Below are 25,707 nucleotides of genomic sequence, written 5' to 3'. Positions count from 1 at the left end.
ACATTCTCAAAAATAGAACTAGCCAAATCCACCACATCTCCTAGCTTGCGAGATTGTGCCCTCGTTAACACACAAGCAGGAAAAACATGTGGAAATGCTTGAACCAATTTCTCATCTGTAGTTCTGATTTCTGGGTTGTCTACTACCTCTAACACAGGAGTGACATTACCACCAGCAATATCATTCCCTAGTAGCAATTTTACTCCTGATACTGGCAGTGTAGACACTACACCAACACGGAAACGTCCTGATACCAAGTCTGACACTAAGTGGACCCAGTGTAATGGTACAGGTACGGTTTTTGTCTCTATCCCCTGTAATATGACATGTGAGCCACAATACGTTTCAGGAGACCAGGGTAAAGCATCAGTAATGATTACTGACTGCGCCGCCCGGTGTCTCGTAGGATTTGGATAGGCTTTTGATCAGTTGGTTCTCCTGTTAAGGAAACATAACCGGCAGAGATAAACGGAGCATAGACAGGATCCGGTTTCTCAAATGCTGAGTCAATATCTCGATCCAATGGACGATCCAAAGACTTGACTAAACCCAAACCTTTCATTTTTGGGGACGGTGACTGGGACCGTTTCGGTTTATTTTTCAAAACTGGGCAGTCCGCAATCACGTGACCCTTTTGGTGACAGTAATAACATTCACGGATTTCATGAAAAGGCTTAGGGTTGTCAGAGGAAAAGCGACCTGAACGAGGAACTGATGACGTAATCGTCCGGCCTTCAAAACACGGTGCACCAAAGACAGTCTTGTGTGTCAAAGCGTACTCATCTGCCAACACTGCTGCTTGGGCCAATGTCACCACTTTCTGTTCATTTAAATGAACTACAAGTCTATCTGGGAGGTTGCTTTTAAAGTCCTCCAACAGCATCAACTCCCGAATATCAGCAAAGGTATTAGCTTTGCTGGCTGAACACCAACGACTAAACAGAGACTCTTTGTCCCTAGCAAATTCAACAAATGTACAGTGAGACGTTTTTTTGTGGTTCCTGAAGCGCTGCCTGTAAGCTTCAGGCACCAACTCATAAGCCCGCAACACTGTAGTTTTAACCATATCGTAGTGTAAACTGTCTTCCAGGGAGAGAGCAGCTACTACTTCCTGGGCTTTCCCAGACAATTTACATTGTAACAGGAGCGGCCAAACCTCGAGTGGCCAATGCAGCGCAGCGGCCACACGCTCAAACGCAGAGAAATAAGAATCAACTTCCGACTCTCGGAATGGAGGGACTAAAGCTATGTTTTTACTCACATCGAAGTGGGCTTGATGATGAGCAGCTTGTGGAGTCGCACTGGAGCCAGCATCTAGCTCCAGTTGTCGGATCCTCACCTCCTTGTCAGCTTCTATTTTCCTAATTTCAAGTTCAAAATTCATCTGTCTCTCTTTATCTTTTTGCTCCATTTCTAACCGAGCCAGCCTCACCTTCAGCCTAGCAGTACCATCTGAACGACCCGAAGCAGAAGATAAAGGATCGAATCGGGGCAATGTAAAAGGGGTACGAGGAACCCCTTCCTCCGCCCTGTCCTCTGACTTGGCATCAGAAGGTCTACCCGTCTCCTCTCCTTGCAATGAGAGAATCCGTTCTCTCACTAAACCCTCCCTGACTAGCACCAACAGCTCAGCCTTTAGGGCTTTCTCAGGGAATACAAATCCATAATGGTCAGCTATAGCTACAAGGTCTACTTTACGAAACCTCACTAAACAATCAATAGAGGGCGCTTCAAAAAACTTGGAGATGGCTGAGGCAGCCATCTTTTACAATGCAGTCTCCTGAACACACTAACTAAACAAGTCATCCAAACTCACAACCTACCATCACACCTCAATCACTAACCACAGAGAGAGCTCAGAGCAGCAGGGTCCGGTGGGTTTAATGGAAAAATCCCGGACGAGCCCCCATTATGTTACGCACGCCTCTATGAAGAGGGAACGCAACACCCTGCTACAACTAGACTCTCCGTGAAGCGAAAAAAGTATGGACTGTAGGTGCAAGTAAGAATGACAACAGGCAGAATGTGGTACCGTTTACAAGGACTTTATTCCTTTACACGGTAATATGGGGAAAAGGGGCTGGACGGAACCAAAGCAAAGAAAGTAAATCTCAAAGGCCCCCCCCCTCTCCTATCTTACCTGCCTACCCACTACTTACCTAATTTAGCACCACCTGGTGCCCTAACCAAAATACAAGGGGTGGTCCGCCCAGGTCTTACCTAGTGTGCCTAGACAGCGATTATGCTACGGGTATATGTATGCCCGCGGGCCTCTTGCCTAAACACTCCCTAGGTGCCTTCCCCTTCCCCCCTGGGAACAAATGAAACAGAATATTAAACAATTTCAAACAAACTAAGAAACAAAAGGATGTCAAATAAGCTCTATCTGAGCAACAAACTCACAGAACATACCACTTTCCAGCAAAATCAACCTCTATCACAATCAATCTCAGCAAAAGCAAAATCCCTACCTCCAGCAAAATCCCTACCTCCAGCAAAATCCCTACCTCCAGCAAAATCCCTACCTCCAGCAAAATCCCTACCTCCAGCAAAATCCCTACCTCCAGCAAAATCCCTACCTCCAGCAAAATCCCTACCTCCAGCAAAATCCCTACCTCCAGCAAAATCCCTACCTCCAGCAAAATCCCTACCTCCAGCAAAATCCCTACCTCCAAAAAGATCTCCCTCCTGAACAGAACACTGGCTTTTATATAGCTTCAGAAGGAATGGGTAATTGGAGACAGCTGTGTCTTGACGAGGGGGCGGGGTCAGCTCTCCAATTAGCCCTGGAGTCGACCAATCAGCTGCTTGAGGGATTTCAGGAAGCCATTTCCTGAAATAAACACATGCAAATACACAATCTACAACACATAATCTGGGGAACGTAACACTAACCACCGGTCAAGCTATTGCCTAAATGTTCATATTTCACAATGATACCAGGTGTATGAACATCAATTCCAAACTACCATTACTATGACATTTTAAAAGAGTTATGTACAGTATTGTTGATACTAGTGTGTGTTAAATCATTGTGCTGACATTTTTATGTGAGGTGAATAGTGTAGCGTGAGAGGGCGGAAACACCTGTTGGTTCTGCTCTGTTAGATTGATAGGTGTAATATTTGTTCTGCATAATACCTGTCCCACGTACAATAACACGCCCACACCCGAACACACACACACACACACACACACACACACACACACACACACACACACACACACACACACACACACACACACACACACACACACACACACACACACACACACACACACACACACACACACACACACACACACACACACACACACACATTACGGAAAGCTGATCTGTACACAGACACTCCCAGATAAGTCCTTCATTTGTCTGAGGGAAGCTTTTGAAGATATCCATCAGTACCTCCCTCTCCCTTTATCTCTCTCCTTCTTACCCTCTCTCTTCCCCTCGCTCCGCTCTGCACAGCTCGGGTGTATTTACATTGTGTGGAGGGATGGTGATGTCATTGTTGTGATAGTGCAGGAGGACAGGGAACGCCTGGGGTCATGACCCACCATAGAGTTCCAAAACGGAGAGACAGGGTGCTGGTAGTGGGAGTACTGGGTTCTGTTAGGTGTAAAAGTATTGCTCTGCCTCCCTCTCTTAGACCTAGGTCTCGGTCCAGAGACAGTGGTGATGAGAACGAGAATATCCAGGAGCGTCACTTCCGCCCCCACTTCCTGCAGGCGCCCGGTGACCTCATCGTCCAGGAGAGCAGGCTCTGTCGGATGGACTGCAAGGTGAGACCACGCCCCCTTAACACTGAACCCACCTCTCCTTGACCTCTTCAACTACAGCCACACCTTTAGGATTCTACCATTATAGGCCTGGTGTTTATGGAGGACTGGAAACTTTTTCATTACTGGAAGCAGTGCAGGTTCTAAGAATTCCTAAAAGGAACATTCCAACTTTCCAAAATTAACCCTGGTGTTCAACAGTAAATCATAGAAAATGGAGGAAAGCAGTCTCTAATTGTATGTATGTGTCAGTGATGAGGAGTGTCTGGGGGCCTGAGGAAGGTGTCCTCCCCATTAATTCCATATACTGGGGAAGAAAAAACTGCGGGCTATATATTTAATTTCTTCTTTCATGATGAATGGCTCAGAGAAGAGCGCAAGAGGAGGGGAAATCCTGGGGTCATTTTGCTAGGATTACGGGGATCCCTCTTTCACTCTTTCTGCAATTCTGTCTCTCTCCACACTCTCCTTCCCTTTCTTTTCTCTTTCCCTGTCCCCTTTTCTCTCTTTCTCCCTTGGTCACTAATCCTCCCTGTGCGGTCAGACCGTTAGAAAACTATGTTACAAAACTGTAATACAACCAAACAGCACCATACACGGATTTCACACGCTATAAAAAGACTCTCTTTTTATACTCGTCCAAAAAATAAACACAGTGAGTCTCCAATGTCTTGGGGCTCTGAATGTCAATTATATTTATAGACTATATTTATTTCCAAATCGTTTGTGGGTTTCCAAACTTTCCATGCCAATAGTGTCTCAACTACAGGAATTGTTCTGCAGTCAGGCTGAACCATGTTGTTCAACCAAAAATGTATAAATTAGTCTTCCAGCACACAATACAGTCAAGGCCGGACGGACGGACGGACGGACACACACACACACACACACACACACACACACACACACACACACACACACACACACACACACACACACACACACACACACACACACACACACACACACACACACACACACAGACACACACACACACACACACACACACAGAGACACACACACACACACGGGCTCTACTGGTCAGACCTGAGGGAGGGGAAGGTGTGGGGTATGCAGCGGGTGCTGAAAAGAGAGACGGGTCCTTTTAAAGGCCAGGCAGTTCTCATGAGAAAACATGCAGGCGACCGGGAGACTCCAGACAAGCAACAATAAAACACTGCTGCTCTCACTGCAGACAGAGACACACCATATTACTGTACTCACAATGCAAATATATACCAGCACATATACACTGCAGATAGAGTCATGCTCCATCTAGATTCAAATCATCACATCACTGTATAAATAACACAGTGTGATGAATGAGTCATTGAGTATGTGTTGTGTTCCCCCCTCTAGGTGAGTGGCTTGCCTACACCAGATCTGATCTGGCAGTTGAATGGTCAGACCATCCGTCCTGACTCCGCCCACAAGATGCTAGTGAGGGAGAATGGCGTACACTCATTGGTCATCGAGCCCGTGTCCAGCCGCGACGCAGGCATCTACACCTGCATCGCTAGCAACCGCGCGGGACAGAACTCCTTCAACCTGGAACTCATTGTCGCAGGTAGACACCCATACAGTACATAGATGTATAAGTATAGACAGATGAACAACATTAAAACATTGTCACAGGAAAGTACCCATAATCTGTGCTTGACTTGGACTGAAATAGGTTCCTGTACTTATTTTGGGTACCGGTACTATATTTAGGTGCAGGAGCTCCACAATATATTTGAGCTACTATTCTATAAGAGGAACAGGATCTCCACAATACATTTGAGCTACTATTCTATAAGAGGAACAGGAGCTCCACAATACATTTGAGCTACTATTCTATAAGAGGATCAGGATCTCCACAATACATTTGAGCTACTATTCTATAAGAGGAACAGGAGCTCCACAATACATTTGAGATACTATTCTATAAGAGGAACAGGAGCTCCACAATACATTTGAGCTACTATTCTATAAGAGGAACAGGAGCTCCACAATACATTTGAGCTACTATTCTATAAGAGGAACAGGAGCTCCACAATACATTTGAGCTACTATTCTATAAGAGGAACAGGAGCTCCACAATACATTTGAGCTACTATTCTATAAGAGGAACAGGAGCTCCACAATACATTTGAGCTACTATTCTATAAGAGGAACAGGAGCTCTACAATACATTTGAGCTACTATTCTATAAGAGGAACAGGAGCTCTACAATACATTTGAGCTACTATTCTATAAGAGGAACAGGAGCTCCACAATACATTTGAGCTACTATTCTATAAGAGGAACAGGAGCTCCACAATACATTTGAGCTACTATTCTATAAGAGGAACAGGAGCTCCACAATACATTTGAGCTACTATTCTATAAGAGGATCAGGATCTCCACAATACATTTGAGCTACTATTCTATAAGAGGAACAGGAGCTCCACAATACATTTGAGCTACTATTCTATAAGAGGAACAGGAGCTCCACAATACATTTGAGCTACTATTCTATAAGAGGAACAGGAGCTCCACAATACATTTGAGCTACTATTCTATAAGAGGAACAGGAGCTCCACAATACATTTGAGCTACTATTCTATAAGAGGAACAGGAGCTCCACAATACATTTGAGCTACTATTCTATAAGAGGAACAGGAGCTCCACAATACATTTGAGCTACTATTCTATAAGAGGAACAGGAGCTCCACAATACATTTGAGCTACTATTCTATAAGAGGAACAGGAGCTCCACAATACATTTGAGCTACTATTCTATAAGAGGAACAGGAGCTCCACAATACATTTGAGCTACTATTCTATAAGAGGAACAGGAGCTCTACAATACATTTGAGCTACTATTCTATAAGAGGAACAGGAGCTCTACAATACATTTGAGCTACTATTCTATAAGAGGAACAGGATCTCCACAATACATTTGAGCTACTATTCTATAAGAGGAACAGGAGCTCCACAATACATTTGAGCTACTATTCTATAAGAGGAACAGGAGCTCCACAATACATTTGAGCTACTATTCTATAAGAGGAACAGGAGCTCCACAATACATTTGAGCTACTATTCTATAAGAGGAACAGGAGCTCCACAATACATTTGAGCTACTATTCTATAAGAGGAACAGGAGCTCCACAATACATTTGAGATACTATTCTATAAGAGGAACAGGAGCTCCACAATACATTTGAGCTACTATTCTATAAGAGGAACAGGAGCTCCACAATACATTTGAGCTACTATTCTATAAGAGGAACAGGAGCTCCACAATACATTTGAGCTACTATTCTATAAGAGGAACAGGATCTCCACAATACATTTGAGCTACTATTCTATAAGAGGAACAGGAGCTCTACAATACATTTGAGCTACTATTCTATAAGAGGAACAGGAGCTCTACAATACATTTGAGATACTATTCTATAAGAGGAACAGGAGCTCCACAATACATTTGAGCTACTATTCTATAAGAGGAACAGGATCTCCACAATACATTTGAGCTACTATTCTATAAGAGGACCAGGAGCTCAAGCAGTAGAACATTTGAGGTGTTGGTACTCCCAAGTCAAGCACGGGCCATAATATTTTTGATGTCTTTTCAGATATAAGGGCACTTTGTCTATTTTTATTTGTTGATGCAAATACCGTAGTACTTATCACAATACGTCATAGTTTGATATACTATTGACTGACCGTGGTCTCTCTCTTGTCTCCAGCCAAAGAGATTCACAAGGCTCCTTCGTTCACCGAGAAGCTGCAGAACACTGCTGTTGCCGAGGGTAACCCTGTACGTCTGGAGTGCCGTGTGTCGGCTGTCCCCAACCCAAAGATCTTCTGGAAGAAAGAGAACGAGTCTTTCACTCACAATACAGACAGGATCAGGTAAGTCAGCTCTACCATTCACCGTCTATGGCTTGTATTATATAAGTCCAATAACAGTCAAAGGAAGTAGTGTAGCAATATTATTGGTAAGCAGCCTCTTAAACTGGACCTGCAAATTATAGAGATATTGATGATATGACAACAGTTGGTGAAACTCTGTCCTGAGGGAGTGTGTTGAACTGTTTCCCAGCATGCACCAGGACAACTGTGGCTACCTGTGTATGATCATCCAGCCAGCCATGAAGGAGGATGCTGGTTGGTACACCGTGTCAGCCAAAAATGACGCTGGCATCGTGTCCAGCACCGCACGACTCGACGTCCACAGTAAGTCCCCCAGACACCAATGTCTTTCTCTGTGTCCATACAAACCAACCAAATATTATATACCCTCCAAACACACAGGACCAAATGTAAAAGGCTAAATCACTGTTACTGTGTCTGTCCTCATCTCTTCCACCTATGTTCCGTCCTCAGCTCAGTGGCAGCAGCCCAACACTCCCAAGCCTAAGAAGGTGCGTCCGTCTACGAGTCGCTATGCAGCTCTGACAGAGAGAGGACTGGACGTGAAGGCAGCCTTCTTCCCTGACTCCAGCCCCCTGCAGCCTGGAGGCCTGGTGGAGAGTGATGACCTGTAGAGACCAGTGGGGTTCACACACTGACCCCCAGTGCTACAAGCACCAACCCCCGTTCTCCCCAGACATATAGGGGTAAATGTAACGCCCTCCATCTGAGGCATATTACGACAATCCCACAGATATTATTTTGGAAGATGGATGACGGGCAACGTGACACCCCATAATATCTCAGTGTTAATGAAACATGGATCCCAACTTAGGATCAGATGGGGTGGCAGGTAGCCTAGTGGTTAGACGGTTGGGCTAGTAACCCAACTAGTAAGGTTGCTAGATCGAATCCCGAGCTGACAAGGTAAAAATCTGTCGTTCTACCCCTGAACAAGGCAGTTAACCCAAGAATTTGTTCTTAACTTACTTGCCTAGTCAAATAAAGATTTAATACAAATATGGTTCCATTTTATCAACCATAGGAATAGGAACTACCATAGGAGCCAGAGGAATCTACCCTTGGTGGCCATTGAAGTTTCTTTGAAATTCTGTGGTCCATTAAAACAATATATTGTTCACAAATTTCTGATAATGGGTGGTGGAAGTGAAGAAGACTTGAATGTTGGTAAATTAGTTCTCAAAGTAACACTACCATAACCACACAAGGGGGTCACCTCTTAAGTGCCTAAGATATCTCTCACATGAACTCTTTGTAAAAAAAAATATATATATATTTTAAAGTCTAAAGTAGTGTTATTATGCATGTGACAATGGTGCCATTTGTAATGCTCTATCTAAATTGATGCCTTACTTATGAAATACTCCCCCAACAAAGGCACCAAATTATAGGGGTAGAGATATATAGAAACGGGACAGACTTTGGACTCAATGTAAAGGTATGGAAAGTCCAAAGCATGGGAGCCGCACGTCATGTTTCCCTGGACTGTTGAGAGACAAAAGAGAGACTGCAAAACACAAAGTTGTTCTTTTATATGGTCATCACAGCATAGTCTTGGTAATATAGCACAACATGGATATAAATAGTGTCTGGTTTTAGTTATTAATAGCACAATACCATTGTCAGGTTCAACATTTAGCTCAAATACCATCGATATTGCACAAGGACTTACATACTTTTTTTCTTGTTTTTTTTTGTCAGGTCAAATGACCTTGAAAGTTCAAACTATTTAGTGATGAGATGAGTTGTGAAAGAGAATGTTGGCTGAATGACTCGGACACCGTTGAGAGCTCTCACCGTTACCATGGTAACTTCAGTGATTGATTGATGGATAGAGAGGGAATGACTGGCTAGGAGGTACTGGTGTGTGAAGCTTTGACTGTAACAGTGACAGGAAGTCCAGGTGGTCCAGGATGCCCAGGTGATCAGTCTCAGCCCAGTGACAACAGTCACTTCAACGCTTTGAACTGTGTGATCCGTGAGTGGAAGTCAAGGACAGAGGAAAGCAAGTTTTTTGGAATAGAATTCACTGTAGATGACAAAGATGATAAAGAAGAAATTGACTATGTTGATGATGAAATGATGGTGTTGATGATGAAATGATGGTGTTGATGAGGAAAATGATGGTGTTGATGAGGAAAATGATGGTTATGACTGATTTTGGAGATCAGTTATTTTCTTTGGTTTATTTTTTAAGTTTAAAATCTTCAGACGTGAGACAGTCCTAATAATGGCTTCAGTTGTTTGATCACACACCACAGATTGTCTGCTTTATTTTTGTATGAGAAATCTTTCCCAAGAAACTTGACATAAATTATATTAGTGATTTTTTTCTCTCTCAAATGTTCAATGACAAAACATAATCCTGTCTGTATTAAAATATCACACTTTTTGAAACAATATATATTGCCTTAAAAGATCACTTGGGCCTATTTTAGTCACAATGTCTGTCCATGTTTTTATGAGGCACTTATAACAAATGACTATTATTATTAATTATAGCAAAGCTGTCAAGGGAAAAGATACACAGAATTGTATTGAAATAAGTAATGATATATTTCTCACTACTGCATTATTAAATAGGCTTCTTTTGCTATATCTGTTCACAGCATGTTTCATCCTGCCATTACTGTGATCAGTCACAAACATATAGGACACCTTTTTGATTTCTATGCCTGTATATGGAATGTTCTCATGATATTACATTAGTTTATGAAAGATAATAAAACAACCTAAGTGTCTAGAGGTACTGTGTTTATGTTGAGTGAGGAGACTGCTCAAATCAATTCCATACAAAAACTTACCCAGCAGCCATATCATTCATCACAGGGGAAATGCCTTTCTTTATTGAGAATTCTTATCAGATTTGACCTTGATCCCTAGTTTACATTGTCTCCACCTTGATCTTAGGTCACATGATAGACAGCAGATGAGTGCAGATGCCCCAGATCCATGAAAGCTTCTAATGACGTGTAAATATGTGTGACTGTTGAGCACCCTGGAGCTGTGTGTGTGAGGGGACTGGGCAGCACACTCCAGTGAGGTGAAATGTCTCTCCACTGGAGGAAATAATAGATGAGATCACAGCATTTCAAATCTCCACACTGAGCATGACAGTCACCTCTGACCCCATCCATTTGCACCACCGATCCTGAGCTGTAACTGGACCCTCAAAACATTCCATGGGCTAAAAATCCCCTCCAGCTGTAGGCACTAGGCAGGCAGTCAGACCCCATCCATACCCCCTCTCTGGGCCCCTCCAGGGCTGGGCTCAAGGGGGGGCAGCGGTTGGGGCCTGCGCTGTGTCGCGGTGCCCCAGGGGAGTGGGAGAGTGAAACATGAGAGCTTTGGTCAGCACTAGGTGCCTATAAGTCATGGAAAGAGTAATAGCATTAAATCTGCTGATCAAAGTTAAGGCCTCAGGAGTGTGGAGGGCCAGACTGAGTCAGACACAGTGGAGTCAGCAGTGTTAGTCATGAAAAACTGTCACTCACACCCTGCAGTACCCTGTGACTCAGCACCGTGTACAGATAGGGGCAACAGTATTACATGAACCATACACAGGTATAAATATCTCTGGCCCTGACTATTACAAGGTCAAGCCCACACAACATTTGAGAGAAATACACTTTTTGTGCAAATTGAACATTTCTGGGATCTCAGTTCGTGAAACATGGAACCAAAACTTTACATGTTGCGTGTATATTTTTGTTCAGTATAGATAAAAAGCAGATATTTATCCCTTTCCTATGCATGAACCCAGCCCATCCTAAGCTGAAACATTCATATTCTGGAAAACACAGAACTCTCCATTGTAATTCTCATCCAAGAGGCAGGCTGAGAGTCTCTAAACCACCCAGCTGACAGTGTTAGGAGGTATAGTGGGCACTAGGTGTATATAGAGGGGTCAAGAGCCTCCCTACATGGCCAGCTGCAGCCCTCCGTCCACCACCAGCACCTGTCCTGTGATGTAGGGAGACTCCAGGAGGAAAAGAACAGCCTTGGCCACCTCCTCAGGCTCCCCAAACCTTCCCAGGGGAATGGTCCGCACCCCCCCCCCTTCCCTCAGCCCCACTGTCATGTCTGTCCGAATGAAACCTAGGAGAAAGGAGAAAAGATAAGGGAGGGTCAGCATCAGGAGGAAACTGAATTCGAGCTGAGAGGACATTGGAAACCAATATCCTAGGTGCAGTACAAGTCTGTTTCTATTTTAGCATGACAATGATGAAGGAGATGGCTGAAGCATACACAGGAGTACAAAGGCTAGGACAAGACAGGAGAGAAGTTGAGGAGAATAAGCAGACAATAGATGAAAGAGAGAGAGGAGCAGTAAAGAAAAGAGGAAGAGACAGCTCCATACCGGGAGCCAGCAGGTTAACTCTGACATTGCGCGAGGCCACCTCCTTGGCCAGGGAGCGAGTGAAGCCCTCCAGACCTGCTTTACTGGCGCTGTACACACACTGACCTGCGTTCCCCTTCAACCCCACCACAGAGCCTACAGTACACAGAAATCACAACCATGAGCACAGTGATTTGGCTAACTCAACGTAAAGTGAAGTGAGAGATTGTTTATTCCCTGGACCACAACCACCACCTTGTGGCCAAATGGCAACATAGAATGCATCTGGTATCTCAGCACCCTGAGCGGAGTTGTCAATAACAGGATGTATCCGGTTTTCAGGGATACAGCAAATTCAACCTAGCTTCCTTTTCGCTGAAAACCGGATGTGGGAACTCTGCTCAGGCGCTTTCCTCTACGTCTGCTACGTTAGGTTAGTAACTCAGTAGTGTGAAGGGGCTGGACATACGGTGCATTCAGAAAGTATTCAGACCCCTGGACTTTTTCCACATTTTGTTAAGTTACAGCCTTATTCTAAAATATATTAAATAGTTTTTTCCTTCATCAATCTACACACAATACCCCATAATGACAAAGCAAAAACAGGTTTTTTGAAATGTTGGCAAATGTATGTTAAAAAAACAAAAAACGGAAATATCACACTTGCATAAGTATTCAGACCCTTTACTCAGTACTTTGTTGAAGCACCTTTGGCAGTTCTTCTTGGGTATGACGCTACAATCTTGGCACACCTGTATTTGGGGAGTTTCTCCCATTCTTCTCTGCAGATCCTCTCAAGCTCTGTCAGGTTGGATGGGAGGCATTGCTGCGCGGCTATTTTCAGGTCTCTCCAGAAATGTTCAATCGGGTCCAAGTCCACTCAAGGACATTCAGAGACTTGTCCCAAAGCCACTCCTGCGTTGTCTTGGCTGTGTGCTTAGGGTCCTTGTCCTGTTGAAAGGTGAACCTTCGCCCCAGTCTGAGGTCCTGAGCCCTCTGGAGCAAGTTTTCATCAAGGATCTCTCTGTACTTTGCGGCGTTCATATTTGCTTCGATCCTGACTAGTTTACCCAGTCCCTTCCACTGAAAAACATCTCCACAGCATGATGCTGACACCACCATGCTTCACTGTAGGGATGGTGCCAGGTTCTTCCAGACGTGGCGCTTGGCATTCAGTCTTTAGATGCCTTTTGGCAAACCCCAAGTGGGCTGTCATGTGTCTTTTACTGAGGAGTGGCCACTCTACCATAAAGGCCTGATTGGTGGAGTGCTGCAGAGATGGTTGGCCTTTCGAAGGTTCTCCCATCTCCAAAGAGGAACTCTAGAGCTCTGTCAGAGTGACCATCGGGTTCTTGGTCAGCTCCCTGCTCAGTTCGGTCGGGCAGCCAGTCTTGGTCGTTCCAAACTTTTTCCATTTAAGAATGATGGAGGCCACTGTGGTCTTGGGGACCTTCAAAGCTGTAGAAATAATTTGGTAACCTTCCCCAGATCTGTGCCTCGACACCATCCTATGTGGAACTCTTTGGACAATTCCTTCCACCTCATAGCTTGGTTTTTGCTATGACATGCACTGTCAACTGTGTGCCTTTCCAAATCATGTCCAATCAATTGAATTCACCATAAGTAGACTCCAAACAAGTTGTAGAAGCATCTCAAGGATGATCACTGGAAACAGGAAGCACCTGAGTCTCATTGTAAAGGTTCTGAATACATTACGTAAATATGGTATTTATAAAACCCTGTTTTTACTTTGTCATTATGGAGTATTGTGTGTAGACTGCTGAGGATGTTTTATTTATTTAATCAATTTTAGAATAAGGCTGTAACGTAACAAAAATTCAAGGGGTCTGAATACTTTCCGAAGGCACTGTACAGTAACAGTACCTATGTTGACAATGGCCCCTCCCTGGGTGTGGAGCATGCTCCGTAGCGCTGCCTTGCATGTCAACATGCTCCCCAGTAGGTTGGTATGAAGCAGAGCCACCATGTCCTCGGGCCTGGTCCTCAGCAACAGACCATCCCTGAACACACACACAAAGACAGGAAGGTGCACACACACAGGAGATGGATGACTACATTTTTTATACACATGCAAGCTCACCGGCTTAGGACTATCATGGGAGTTCTGAAGGTATGAAACTAACCTGTACGAGTACTGATTCATGCAAGTATTTAGCACACACCTGTTGATACCAGCTGCATTGACCAGGTATGAGACGTTTCCACAGGTCTTCTGGATCGTCTCAAATATATTCTGAACTTCCTCTCCTTTGGAGACGTCACAACTAAAGGCCATATGGTCAGCTAGAAAACGAGAGATTGGTTAAACATAAGGTAAACCGAAAACTACAACTGTGTTTAGGCCTAATAAACAGCATAAGTGAATGTGGCACAAGCCTAATCATCTGGTTAGAATAGGGGTTCCCAAATCTTTTTGGCCCATGACCCCATTTTGACATTTTTAAAAATGTGCGACCCCATCCCACCATGTAAAAATAAGTTATGTAATCAACGGTCAATGTTAACTGTTTTAAATTGGGCTATGACAGTTTATTACAAATCATTCTGACAGTACTTTTCACAGTATTTTAATCTGAAGGAAGTATGGTTTGAAGTGACAGAATTGACAGAGGTTCAGTAGATCATCAGTCAATCATTTTGTAGGATGTTCTGTGTTGAAAAACTAGCCTGTACCTTATTTTTCTCCCAGTCGTATTTAGTGCCAGGCCCTGTCCACTCTGTGTTCCTGAGAGTCTTATCTTTCATTGATGGGCTCATTATATTTTGCAGCTTAAATGGTTCAAAAGATAGTAAGACATTTGTTGGAAGAAAACAGAAAACGTGCCGTTTATGACAACCACATCTAGCGGCTACCGGAGGTTACCGACGTAACCCCGGTTCTATGAAACAAGCGCAATTCTCTTGCTACACATTTTTTAATTAGGCAACCCCACATGCGGTCGTGACCCCGAACTTGGGAAACGCTGGGTTAGACTGTGAACAGCAGAGCCCAACTAAGAGGTGCATGACACCCCTGCAGGTATAATACTGTACCTCCAGCGAGGGACACCACAGTGGCCTGAGCAGCATCCTGGTTCCTGGACACCACAGCAACCCTGCAGCCTCTCTCTGCCAGCAGCTTTGATACAGCCCTGCCAATGCCCCTGGAGCCCCCACACACCACACACAGCCTGGACATGCCCCTGCCCTGCAGAAGAGACCACATCACAGAACAAAGTCAACGATGAGATGACATTGGCATTTGGTTTCAGGGTCAGTCGGATTTAACATCTACTTAAGCCCTTCCTTAAAGCTAGAATCCATCATTTACATTTTTGGACATATAAATTCATGATATACAGTGCATTGGGAAAGTATTCAGACCACTTCCCTTTTTCACATTTTGTTATGTTACAGCCTTACTCTAAAAATGGATTACATTTGAAAAAGTCCTCAATCTACACACAATACCCCATATTGACAAAGCAAAAACATGTTTTTATATTTGTTTCCAAAAAACCCTGAAATATCTTATTTACATAAGTATTCAGAACCTTTTCTATGAGACTCAAAATTGTGTTCAGGTGCATCCTGTTTCCATTGATCATCCTTGAGATGTTTCTACAACTTGATTGGAGTCCACCTGTAGTAAATTAAATTGATTTTACATGATTTGGAAAGGCATACACCTGTCTATATAAGGTTCCACAGTTGACAGTGCATGTCAGAGCAAAAACTAAGCCATGAGGTCGAAAGAAGTGTCAATAGAGCTCCATGACAGGATTGTGTTGAGGTACAGATCTGGGGAAGTGTACCAAAACATTTCTGCAGCATTGAAGTTCCCCAAGAACACAGTGGTCTCCATCATTCTTAAATGGACGAAGTTTGGAACCACCTCATACTATTGCTGGCAGCCCGAAACTGAGCACTCGTGGGATAAGGGCCTTGGTCAGGGAGGTGACCAAGAACCCGATGGTCACTCTGACAGAGCTCCAGAGTTCCTCTGTGGAGATGGGAGAACCTTCCAGAAGGACAACCATCTCTGCAGCACCACCAATCAGACCTTTATGGTAGAGTGGCCAGACAGAAGACACTCCTCAGTAAAGGATGCTCAGACCATGAGAAACAAGATTATCTGGTTCAATGAAACCAAGATTGAACTCTTTGGCCTGAATGCCAAGCGCAACATCTGGAGGAAACCTGGCACCATCCCTACAGTGAAGCATTGTGGTGACAGCATCTGACTGTGGGGATGTTTTTCAGCGGCAGGGACTGGGAGACTAGTCAGGATTGAGGGATAGATGAACAGAGCAAAGTACAAAGATCCTTGATGAAAACCTGCTCCAGAGCACTCAGAACCTAAGACTGGGGCAAAGGTTCAAGTTCCAACTGGACAACCACCCTAAGTACATAGCCAAGACAATGCAGGAGTGGCTTTGGGACAAGTCTCTGAATGTCCTTGATTGGCCCAGCCAGAGACCTTGAACGTGATTGAAAATCTCTGGAGTGACCTGAAAATAGCTGTGCAGCGACGCACCCCATCCAACGTGACAGAGATTGAGAGGATCTGCAGAGAAGAATGGGAAACTCCCCAAATACAGGTGTGCCAAGCTTGTATTGTCATACTCAAGAAGACTCTAGGCTGTAATCGCTGCCAAAGGTGCTTCAACAAAGTCCTGAGTAAAGGGTCTGAATACTTACAGTACCAGTCAAAAGTTTGGACACACCTACTCATTCAAGAGTTCTTTATTTTTACAATTTTTTACATTGTAGAATAATAGTGAAGACAACAAAACTGTGAAATAACACATATGGAATCATGTAGAAAGCAAAAAAACTTACATCAAAATATATTTTATATTCTTCAAAGTAGCCACCGTTTGTTTGCCTTGACAGCTTTGCACACTTTTGGCGTTCTCTCAACCAGCTTCACCTGGAATGCTTTTCCAACAGTCTTGAAGGAGTTCCCACATATTCTGAGCACTTGTTGGCTGCTTTACCTTCACTCTGCGGTCCAACTCATCCCAAGCCATCTCAATTGGGTTGAGGCCGGGTGATTGTGGAGGCCAGGTCATCTGATGCAGCACTCCATCACTCTCCTTCTTGAAAAAAATAGCCCTTACACAGCCTGGAGGTGTGTTGGGTCATTGTCCTGTTGAAAAAAAATATATAGTGGGACTAAGCGCAAACCAGATGGGATGGCGTATCACTGCAAATTGCTGTGGTAGCCATGCTGGTTAAGTGTTCCTTGAATTGTAAATAAACCACAGGCAGTGTCACCAGCAAAGTACCCCCATACCATCACACCTCCTCTTCCATGCTTCATGGTGAGAACCACACATATGGAGATCATCTGTTCACCTACTATGCGTCTCACAAAGACACAGTGGTTGGAACGAAAAATCTCACATTTGGACTCAACTGACCAAAGGACAGATTTCCACCGGTCTAATGTCCATTGCTCATTTTTGTTGGCCCAAGCAAGTCTCTTCTTATTATTGGTGTCCTTTAGTAGTGATTTCTTTGCAGCAATTCGACCATGAAGGCCTGATTGACGCAGTCTCCTATGAACAGTTGATGTTGAGATGTGTCTGTTACTTGAACTCTGTGAAGCATTTATTTGGGCTGCAATTTGAGGTGCAGTTAACTCAAATGAACTTATCCGAGTAGCAGCAGTGTAAAAACAAAGGGGGGGTCAATGTAGATAGTCTGGTTGGCCATTTGATTAGTTGTTCAGCGGTCTTATGGCTTGGGGGTAGAAGCTGTTGAGGAGCCTTTTGGTCCTAGACTTGGCGCTCCGGTATCACTTGCCGTGCTGTAGCAGAGAGAACAGTCTATGACTTGGGTGACTGGATTCTTTGACAATGTTTTTGGCCTTCCTCTGACACCGCCTAGTATATAGGTCCTGGATGTAAGGACGCTTGGCCCTACTGATGTACTGGGCTGCACGCACTACCCTCTGTAGTGCCTTGCGGTCAGATGCCGAGAAGTTGCCAAACCAGGCGGTGATGCAACCGGTCAGGATGAGCTCAATAGTGCAGCTGTAGAACTTTTTGAGGATTTGGGGAGGGGGAAAAGGTGTTGCGCTCTTCACAACTGTCTTGGTGTGTTTGGACCATGATAGTTTGTTGGTGATATGGACACCAAGGAACTTGAAACTCTCAACCCGCTCCACTTCAGTCCCGTCAATGTTTATGTATTATTTATTCTTATTTTACCTTTATTTATACAGGTTTTTCCTCACTGAGATAACATCTCTTTTCCAAGAAAGACCTGGTCCAATAGCAGCAGGGGGAACAACATTTCAGACAAAACAACTTACATACACTGACACAACAACATTAAACAAAACTATAAACGCACATACAGTACAACAAAAACATTTTACGTAAAAAGAGAATTACACTCTTATATGATATCTACATTGATCAAGAGTTTAAACTCCACCAAGCAAACAAGATCATCACATTTGAAAATGTTCAGGAGAGAATTCCAGGACCATGGAGCTAAGTAACTAAAACTATTTCTACCATGACCTGTTCTAATTTTTGGTACTGTTAGAAGCAAATAAGAATGGGACGTTAAATTAATATTTATTTACCAACTTGACTAAAATAGTCACACCCTGACTAAAATAGTCACAACCACACCCATAGTCACACCCATATTTCGAAGACGTTTAAAATCCATCCAATCATCTGCCAAACCAGTCCCTCTTGCTTTAGCCCACATAGCATTTCATTCCCTTATGATTTTTGTAAGTTCATTAGTAAACCAAGGGTTCTCTCTGCCCTTAATCCTGAATTTTTTTAAAGGGGCATGCCTATTGCATACATCCTGGAATGCATTGTGGAAGTAAGAAAAGGCTAGTTCAACATCAGGGATTAATTCCATTCAATGCTAGATACATCATGTAAAAATCCTTGAATATCAAACCGCTTCCAGTTTCTTTTTTTGTAATGACGTGTGGAGATTTCTTAGGAATTTTACCATCTCACACAAAGGCAATAGCACAGTGATCACTTAATGGGGGCCTGTTTGGCCCTCCTTTTCCAAGAGTTCACTATCAGCTCCTTTGTCTTGCTCACATTGAGAGGGGTTGTTGTCCTGGCACCACAATGCCAGGTCTCTGACCTCCTCCCTATAGGCTACCTCATTGTTGTCGGTGATCAGGCCTACCACTGTTAGGTTGTCAGCAAACTCAATGATGGTGTTGAAGTCGTGCTTGGGCACGCAGTCGTGGGTGAACAGGGAGTACAGGAGCGGAATAACAACGCACCCCTGGGGGGCCCCAGCGTTGAGGATCAGCATGGTAGATGTGTTGTTGCCTACCCTTACCACCTGGGGGCGGCACATCAGCAAGTCCAGGATCCAGTTGCAGAGGGAGATGTTGAGTCTCAGGGTCCTTAGATTAGTGATGAGCTTTGTGGGCACTACACTGAGCTGTAGTCAATGAACAGCATTCTCACATAGGTGTTCCTTTTGTCCATGTGGGAAAGGGCAGTGTAGAGTGTGATTGAGATTGCATCATCTTTGGATCTGTTGGGTTGGTATGCGAATTGGAGTGGGCCTAAGGTTTCTGGCATGATGGTGTTGATGTGAGCCATGACCAGCCTTTTAAAGCACTTCATGGCTACTGACGTGAGTGCTAAAGGGCGGTAATCATTTAGGCAGGTTACCTTCGCTTTCTTGGGCACAGGGACTATGATGGTCTGTTTGAAACATGTAGGTATTACAGACTCGGGCAGGAAGAGGTTGAAAATGTCAGTGAAGACACTTGCCAGTTGGTCTGCGCATGCTTTGAGTACACGTCTCGGTAATCTGTCTGGCCCCGCAGTTTTGTGAATGTTGACCTGTTTAAAGGTCTTGCTCACATCGGCTACGGAGAGCGTTATCACAAAGTCATCCGGATTAGCTGGTGTTAGCTGATTATGCATGCTTCAGTGTTGCGTGCCTCGAAACGAGCATAAAAGGCATTTAGCCCGTCTGGTAGGCTCGCGTCACTGGGCAGCTGTAGTTCGTAACAGTTTTTAAGCCCTGACACATCCGACGAGCGTCAGAGCCGGTGAAGTAGGATTCAATCTTAGTCCTGTATTGACACTTGCCTGTTTGATGGTTTGTCTGAGGGCATAGCGGAATTTCTTATAAGCGTCCGGATTAGTGTCCCGTTCCATGAAAGTGGCAGCTCTAGACTTTAGCTCGGTGCAGATGTTGCCTGTAATCCATGGCTTCTGGTTGGGAATTGTACGTACAGTCATTGTGGGGAATGACGTCGTCGCTGCACTTATTGATGAAGCCGGTGACTGAGGTGGTATACTCCTCAATTCCATTGGATGAATCCCGGAACATATTCCAGTCTGTGCTAGCAAAACAGTCCTGTAGCGTAGCATCTGCATCAGCTGACCACTTCCGTAATAAGCGAGTCACTGGTACTTCCTGCTTTAGTTTTTGTTTGTAAGCAGGAATCAGGAGAATTATGGTCAGATTTGCAAAATGGAAGATGGCAAGGGAGAGCTTTGTATGCGTCTCAGTGTGTGGAGTAAAGGTGGTCTAGAGGTTTTTTGTTCTCTGGTTGCACATGTGACATGCAAGTAGAAATGAGTTAAAACAGATTTAAGTTCTGCATTAAAGTCTCCGGCCACTAGGAGCATTATGGCATTATACAGCTCGTTGAGTGCGGTCTTAGTGCCGACATAAGTTTGTGGTGGTAAATAGACGGCTACGAATAATATTAATTAGAACACACTTGGTAGATAGTGTGGTCAATAGCTTAATCATGAGGTATTCTACCTAAGGTGAGCAATACCTCAAGACTTCTTATTAATATTAGACATCGTGCACCAGCAGTTATTGGCAAATAGACACACCCCTGTCCCTTGTCTTGCCAGACGTAGCTGCTCTGTCCTGCCGAAACACGGAGAAGCCAGCCAGCTCTAAATTATCCATGTCGTCGTTCAGCCAAGTCTCTGTGAAACATAAGATATTACAGGATTTTCAGGTCTCTCCAGAGATGTTCAATTGGATTCAAGTCCGGGCTCAGGCTAGGCCACTCAAGGACATTCAGAGACTTGTCCAGAAGCCACGCCTGCGTTGTCGTGGCTGTGTGCTTAAGGACATTGTTCTGTTGGAAGGTGAAACTTCGCCACAGTCCTAGGTCCTGAGCAGGTTTTCATCAAGGATCTCTCTGTACTTTGCTCCATTCATCTTTGCCTCCATCCTGACTAGTCTCCCAGTCCCTGCCGCTGAGAAACATTCCCACAGCATGATGCTGCCACCACCATGCTGGGATGGAGACAAGTTTTCTCTAGACATGACCCTTGGCATTCAGGCCAAAGAGTTGAATCTTGGTTTATCATGGTCTGAGTGTCTTTAGGTGCCTTTTGGCAAACTCCAAGCAGGCTGTTATGTGCCTTTTACTGAGGAGTGGCTTCTGTCTGGCCACTCTACACTAAAGCCCTGACTGCTGGAGTGCTGCAGAGATGGCTGTCTTTCTGGAAGGTTCTCCCATCTCCCCAGAGGAACTTTAGAGCTCTGTCAGTGTGACCATCGGGTTCTTGGTCAACCATCGGGTTCAAGGCGCTTCTCCTCCGATACCTCAGTTTGGCTGGGTGGCCAGCTATAAGAAGAGTCTTGCTGGTTCCAAACTTCTTCCATTTAAGAATGATGGAGGCCACTCTGTTCTTGAGGACCTTCAATCCTGTCTCGGAGCTCTACGGACACATCCTTTTACCTTATGGCTTGATTTTTGCTCTGACATGCACTGTCAACTGTGGGACCTTATATAAACAGGTGTGTGCATTTCAAAATCATGTCAGATCAATTGAATTTACCACAGGTGGACTCCAATCAAGTTGTAGAAACATATCAAGGACGGTCAACGGAAACAGAATGCACCTGAGCTCAATTTCTAGTCTCATAGTAAAGAGTCTGAATACTCATGTAAATAAGGTATTTCAGTTTTGTATTTTTAATACATTTGCAACCTGACAGAGCTTGAGAAGAATGGGAGAAACTCCCCAAATACAGGTGTGCCAAGCTTGTAGAGCCATACCCAAGAAGACTCAAGGCTGTAATTGCTGCCAAAGGTGCTTCAACTAAGTACTGAGTAAAGGGTCTAAATACGTACAGCTGAAGTCGGAAGTTTACATACACCTTAGCCAAATACATTTAAACTCAATATTTCACAATTACTTACATTTAATCCTAGTAAAAAGTCCCTGTCTTAGATCCGTTAGATCACCACTCTATTTTAAGAATGTGAAATGTCAGAATAATAGTAGAGAGAATGATTCATTTCAGCTTTTATTTCTTTCCTCACATCCCCAGTGGGTCAGAAGTTTACATACACAATTAGTATTTGGCAGCATTGCCTTTAAATTGTTTAACTTGGGTCAAACGTTTCGGGTAGCTTTCCACAAGCTTCCCACAATGTTGGGTGAATTTTGGGCCATTCCTCCTGACAGAGTTTGTGTAATTGAGTCAGGTTTGTAGGCCTCCTTGCTCACACACACTTTTTCAGTTCTGCCCACAAATGTTCTATAGGATCGAGGTCAGGGCTTTGTGATGGCCACTCCAATACCTTGACTTTGTTGTCCTTAATTGCCACAACTTTGGAAATATGCTTGGGGTCATTGTCCATTTGGAAGACCCATTTGCGACCAAGCTTTAACTGATGTCTTGAGATGTTGCTTCAATATATCCACGTAATTTTCCTCCCTCATGATGCCATCTATTTTGTGAAGTGCACCAGTTCCTCCTGCAGCAAAGCACCCCCACAACGATGCTGCCACCCCCATGCTTCACGGTTGGGATGAGGTTCTTCGGCTTGCAAGCCTCCCCCTTTTTCCTCCAAACATAACAATGTTCATTATGGCCAAACAGTTCTATTTTTGTTTCATCAGACCAGAGCATATTTCTTCAAAAAGTATGATCTTTGTCCCCATGTGCAGTAGCAAACCGTAGTCTGGCTTTTTTAATGGCGGTTTTGGAGCAGTGGCTTCTTTCTTGATGGGGGGCCTTTCAGGTTATGTCGATATAGGACTCGTTTTACTGTGGATATAGATTTTTCTACCGGTTTCCTCCAGCATCTTCACAAGGTCCTTGCTGTTTTGTCTCTGTACTCCAGCATTTTGGATTGAAAATAATACAGTGACTATGAGATTGAAGTGTAGACTTGTCAGCTTTAATGTGAGGGTATTGTGTCATTTTGGAGTCCCTTTTATTGTAAATAAGAATATAATATGTTTCTAAACACTTCTACATTCATGTGGATGCTACCATGATTACAGATAGTCCTGAATAAAGATGAGTGATGAAGTTATATGCACAAATATCATACCCCAAGACATGCTATCCTCTCACCATTACAATAACATCTGAGGTTAGCATTTTTTTGGGGGGGTATGATATTTATGCATCTAACTTTCTCACTCATTATTCACATTTCATTCAGGATTATCCGTAATCATGGTAGCATTCACATGAATGTAGAAGTGTTTAGAAACATATTATATTCTTATTTACAATAAAGGTGACTCCAAAATGACACAATACCCTCACATTAAAGCTGACAAGTCTACACTTCAATCTCATAGTCACTGTATTATTTTCAATCCAAAATGCTGGAGTACAGAGACAAAACAGCAAAACATGTGTAACAACTTCGTTTAAGAACAGAATGGAACTAAACGGGTTCTGTTGCAAAACGTTTTGCAATAGAACTGGCCTAATGAATACACCCTTGGCCTTGTCAAAACAACAACACGGCTGGGCAATAGACCAACCGATAGAACAATGGTTTAGTTATACAAATATTTGATAGACCGGCTAGCTAGTAACATTATTCTAGACAGAGCATGCAACTGTCTGTGTGGCTGTTAGTTGATTTCAAAGCTAAGTTAGCTAGCTATGCTAGCAAGATAATTTGAAGGTATTTTGGTGCAAAACTCACGTTTTCACGCAACTCTGTTGTCGTTTAAGATGGATACCAAGTTGGCATTTCGCTCCATATAATTCTTATCGTTTGACTATCCGGGTCCTTTGACAATAACATGTGCAAACGTTAGTTGTTCATTGACACCGTACACACACCGAGGTCGCCATTTTTTCCTGTAGTGCGTTTATTATTTCGACCACATGGGGGAGCAAGAGATACGCACCTAAATCTCACAGCTCGTGCCAGTGTCCCTGGACCACTGAGGTAGGCTGCGTCCCTCACAGGTAGCTGGACCCACAGACATACCACACCACAGTCTGTCCACAGTTTAGACGTGATGATCAAACCTAGTCTAGGTTAAGGGTTAGAGTTACAGTTAGGTTTGAACCCGGAAAAACAAGATAATTAGGTGGGTGCTTACATTTGTCATATTTCACACATGTACAAGTGTATGTATGTATGTTTCTTGCAAATCTCACTCCCCCTGAGACAACCCCAGAGAGTGGGGTCAGAGCCAGGGATCAGCCATTATTGACAGCGACCCTGGAGCAATGGTTGTAGTTGAGGTTAGGGTTAGGGTTGTGGTTGTGGTTGTGGTTGAGGTTAGGGTTGGAACTGGGATATGGACGTTCCGATTCAGATTCAGAAAACTTTAATGTCCTCAGAGAGGCAAATCGTTTTGCAGCAGCCATAAAACATATCACATAAAAAAAATAGCAAAGGATATTTACGAGCAAATAGGCTGGGTAATTGCAGTTTCATAGTGCAAGTGCTAAGTGCAATTAGTCCAGCGTTAGGTGCAAAAACTCGATGTACCAGTTGCGGCCCACTTTTTGGAAGCGAACCACGCTATTTCGTCCCTACGTCATATCGGCATCACCCTCCCTAGGAGAGGGGGTGACCTCGACAATTTATTGTTAAAATGAGAGGCTTCCTGGATCTTTAATTTAAAGACCCTTGCTCCCTTTGATCTCGACGTAGACTTTGACCTATCGCCATTCTTGTGATTATTGTTCTTTTGCTATTTGTTGTAAATGTTTGTAGGCCTAGGTAGCCAAATTGAATCGATGATCGTATGCTATCCATTCATGTTTTTATACAGTACCAGTCAAAAGTTTTAGAACACCTACTCATTGAAGGGTTTTCATTATTTGTACTATTTTCTACATTATAGAATAATAGTGAAGACGTCAAAGCTATGAAATAACACATATGGAATCATGAAGTAAATGAAGACACCTTAATGCATATTTTTATTAAAAACGAAATCCTTAAAGTATCATTTTTAGGAAGTTTTAGGAAGTTTTAATGTTATTGTTCACACTACAACAACACTACAAAAAAAAAAAAAACGTTAAAAAAATACTTAAATACATGTAATTTTGTCCTTGAAACCTTTCATTCAAGTACTGTAGAATTCCATTCATTCCCTCGGAGGACGGCTTCTTCTGGGAAGTGCCAATATGGCCGACCGGTGTCTTCAAAGCCTCTCTCAAAGCCTGGCCAAAACATAGCATCAATAATCCAGGGTTTACATACATTATTGAACCCTATCCCCAACTTCAATCCTAACTTTGGTTTATCATGCTTTTATCCTACTTTTCGCTTTGGACCCGTAAGATACTGGATGTTGGCTCCGCCTGCCTCTCCCTTTGACCCAAGGACCAGGAGCCCAGCTCAATGTAACTACTGGTCACCAGTGGAAAAACAATGGTCAAACACAGCTGGAGGGTTTTAATCATTTGGAAGT

The 25,707-nt window shown here is 43.7% G+C and overlaps 2 protein-coding genes across 2 annotated transcripts in view; one reads left to right on the top strand and one right to left on the bottom strand.

Moving 5' to 3' along the window:
- Window positions 1-10,428, top strand: part of LOC112248996 (palladin-like) — a 102,343-nt gene extending 91,915 nt beyond the window's left edge. Inside the window, 5 exon segments of the mRNA XM_042320136.1 lie at window positions 3,651-3,783; window positions 5,140-5,347; window positions 7,497-7,662; window positions 7,853-7,986; window positions 8,137-10,428. Coding sequence (XP_042176070.1) covers window positions 3,651-3,783; window positions 5,140-5,347; window positions 7,497-7,662; window positions 7,853-7,986; window positions 8,137-8,297 — 802 coding nt within the window. The 3' untranslated portion in view covers window positions 8,298-10,428.
- A 71-nt stretch (window positions 10,429-10,499) lies between these two features.
- Window positions 10,500-24,158, bottom strand: LOC112248991 (carbonyl reductase family member 4). The gene is made up of 6 exons (XM_024418515.2): window positions 23,973-24,158; window positions 15,077-15,230; window positions 14,206-14,326; window positions 13,907-14,043; window positions 12,044-12,178; window positions 10,500-11,781 (listed from the first exon to the last, which is right to left on the bottom strand). The coding sequence occupies exons 2-6, from the start codon at window positions 15,219-15,221 to the stop codon at window positions 11,603-11,605; spliced, it is 717 nt and encodes a 238-aa protein (XP_024274283.1). The 5' UTR covers window positions 15,222-15,230; window positions 23,973-24,158; the 3' UTR covers window positions 10,500-11,602.
- Window positions 24,159-25,707: the final 1,549 nt, after the last annotated feature.

Source organism: Oncorhynchus tshawytscha, linkage group LG01 (genome assembly GCF_018296145.1).
Source record: "Oncorhynchus tshawytscha isolate Ot180627B linkage group LG01, Otsh_v2.0, whole genome shotgun sequence".
NCBI lineage: Eukaryota > Metazoa > Chordata > Actinopteri > Salmoniformes > Salmonidae > Oncorhynchus > Oncorhynchus tshawytscha.
This window is presented reverse-complemented; position numbering and strand designations above follow the sequence as displayed.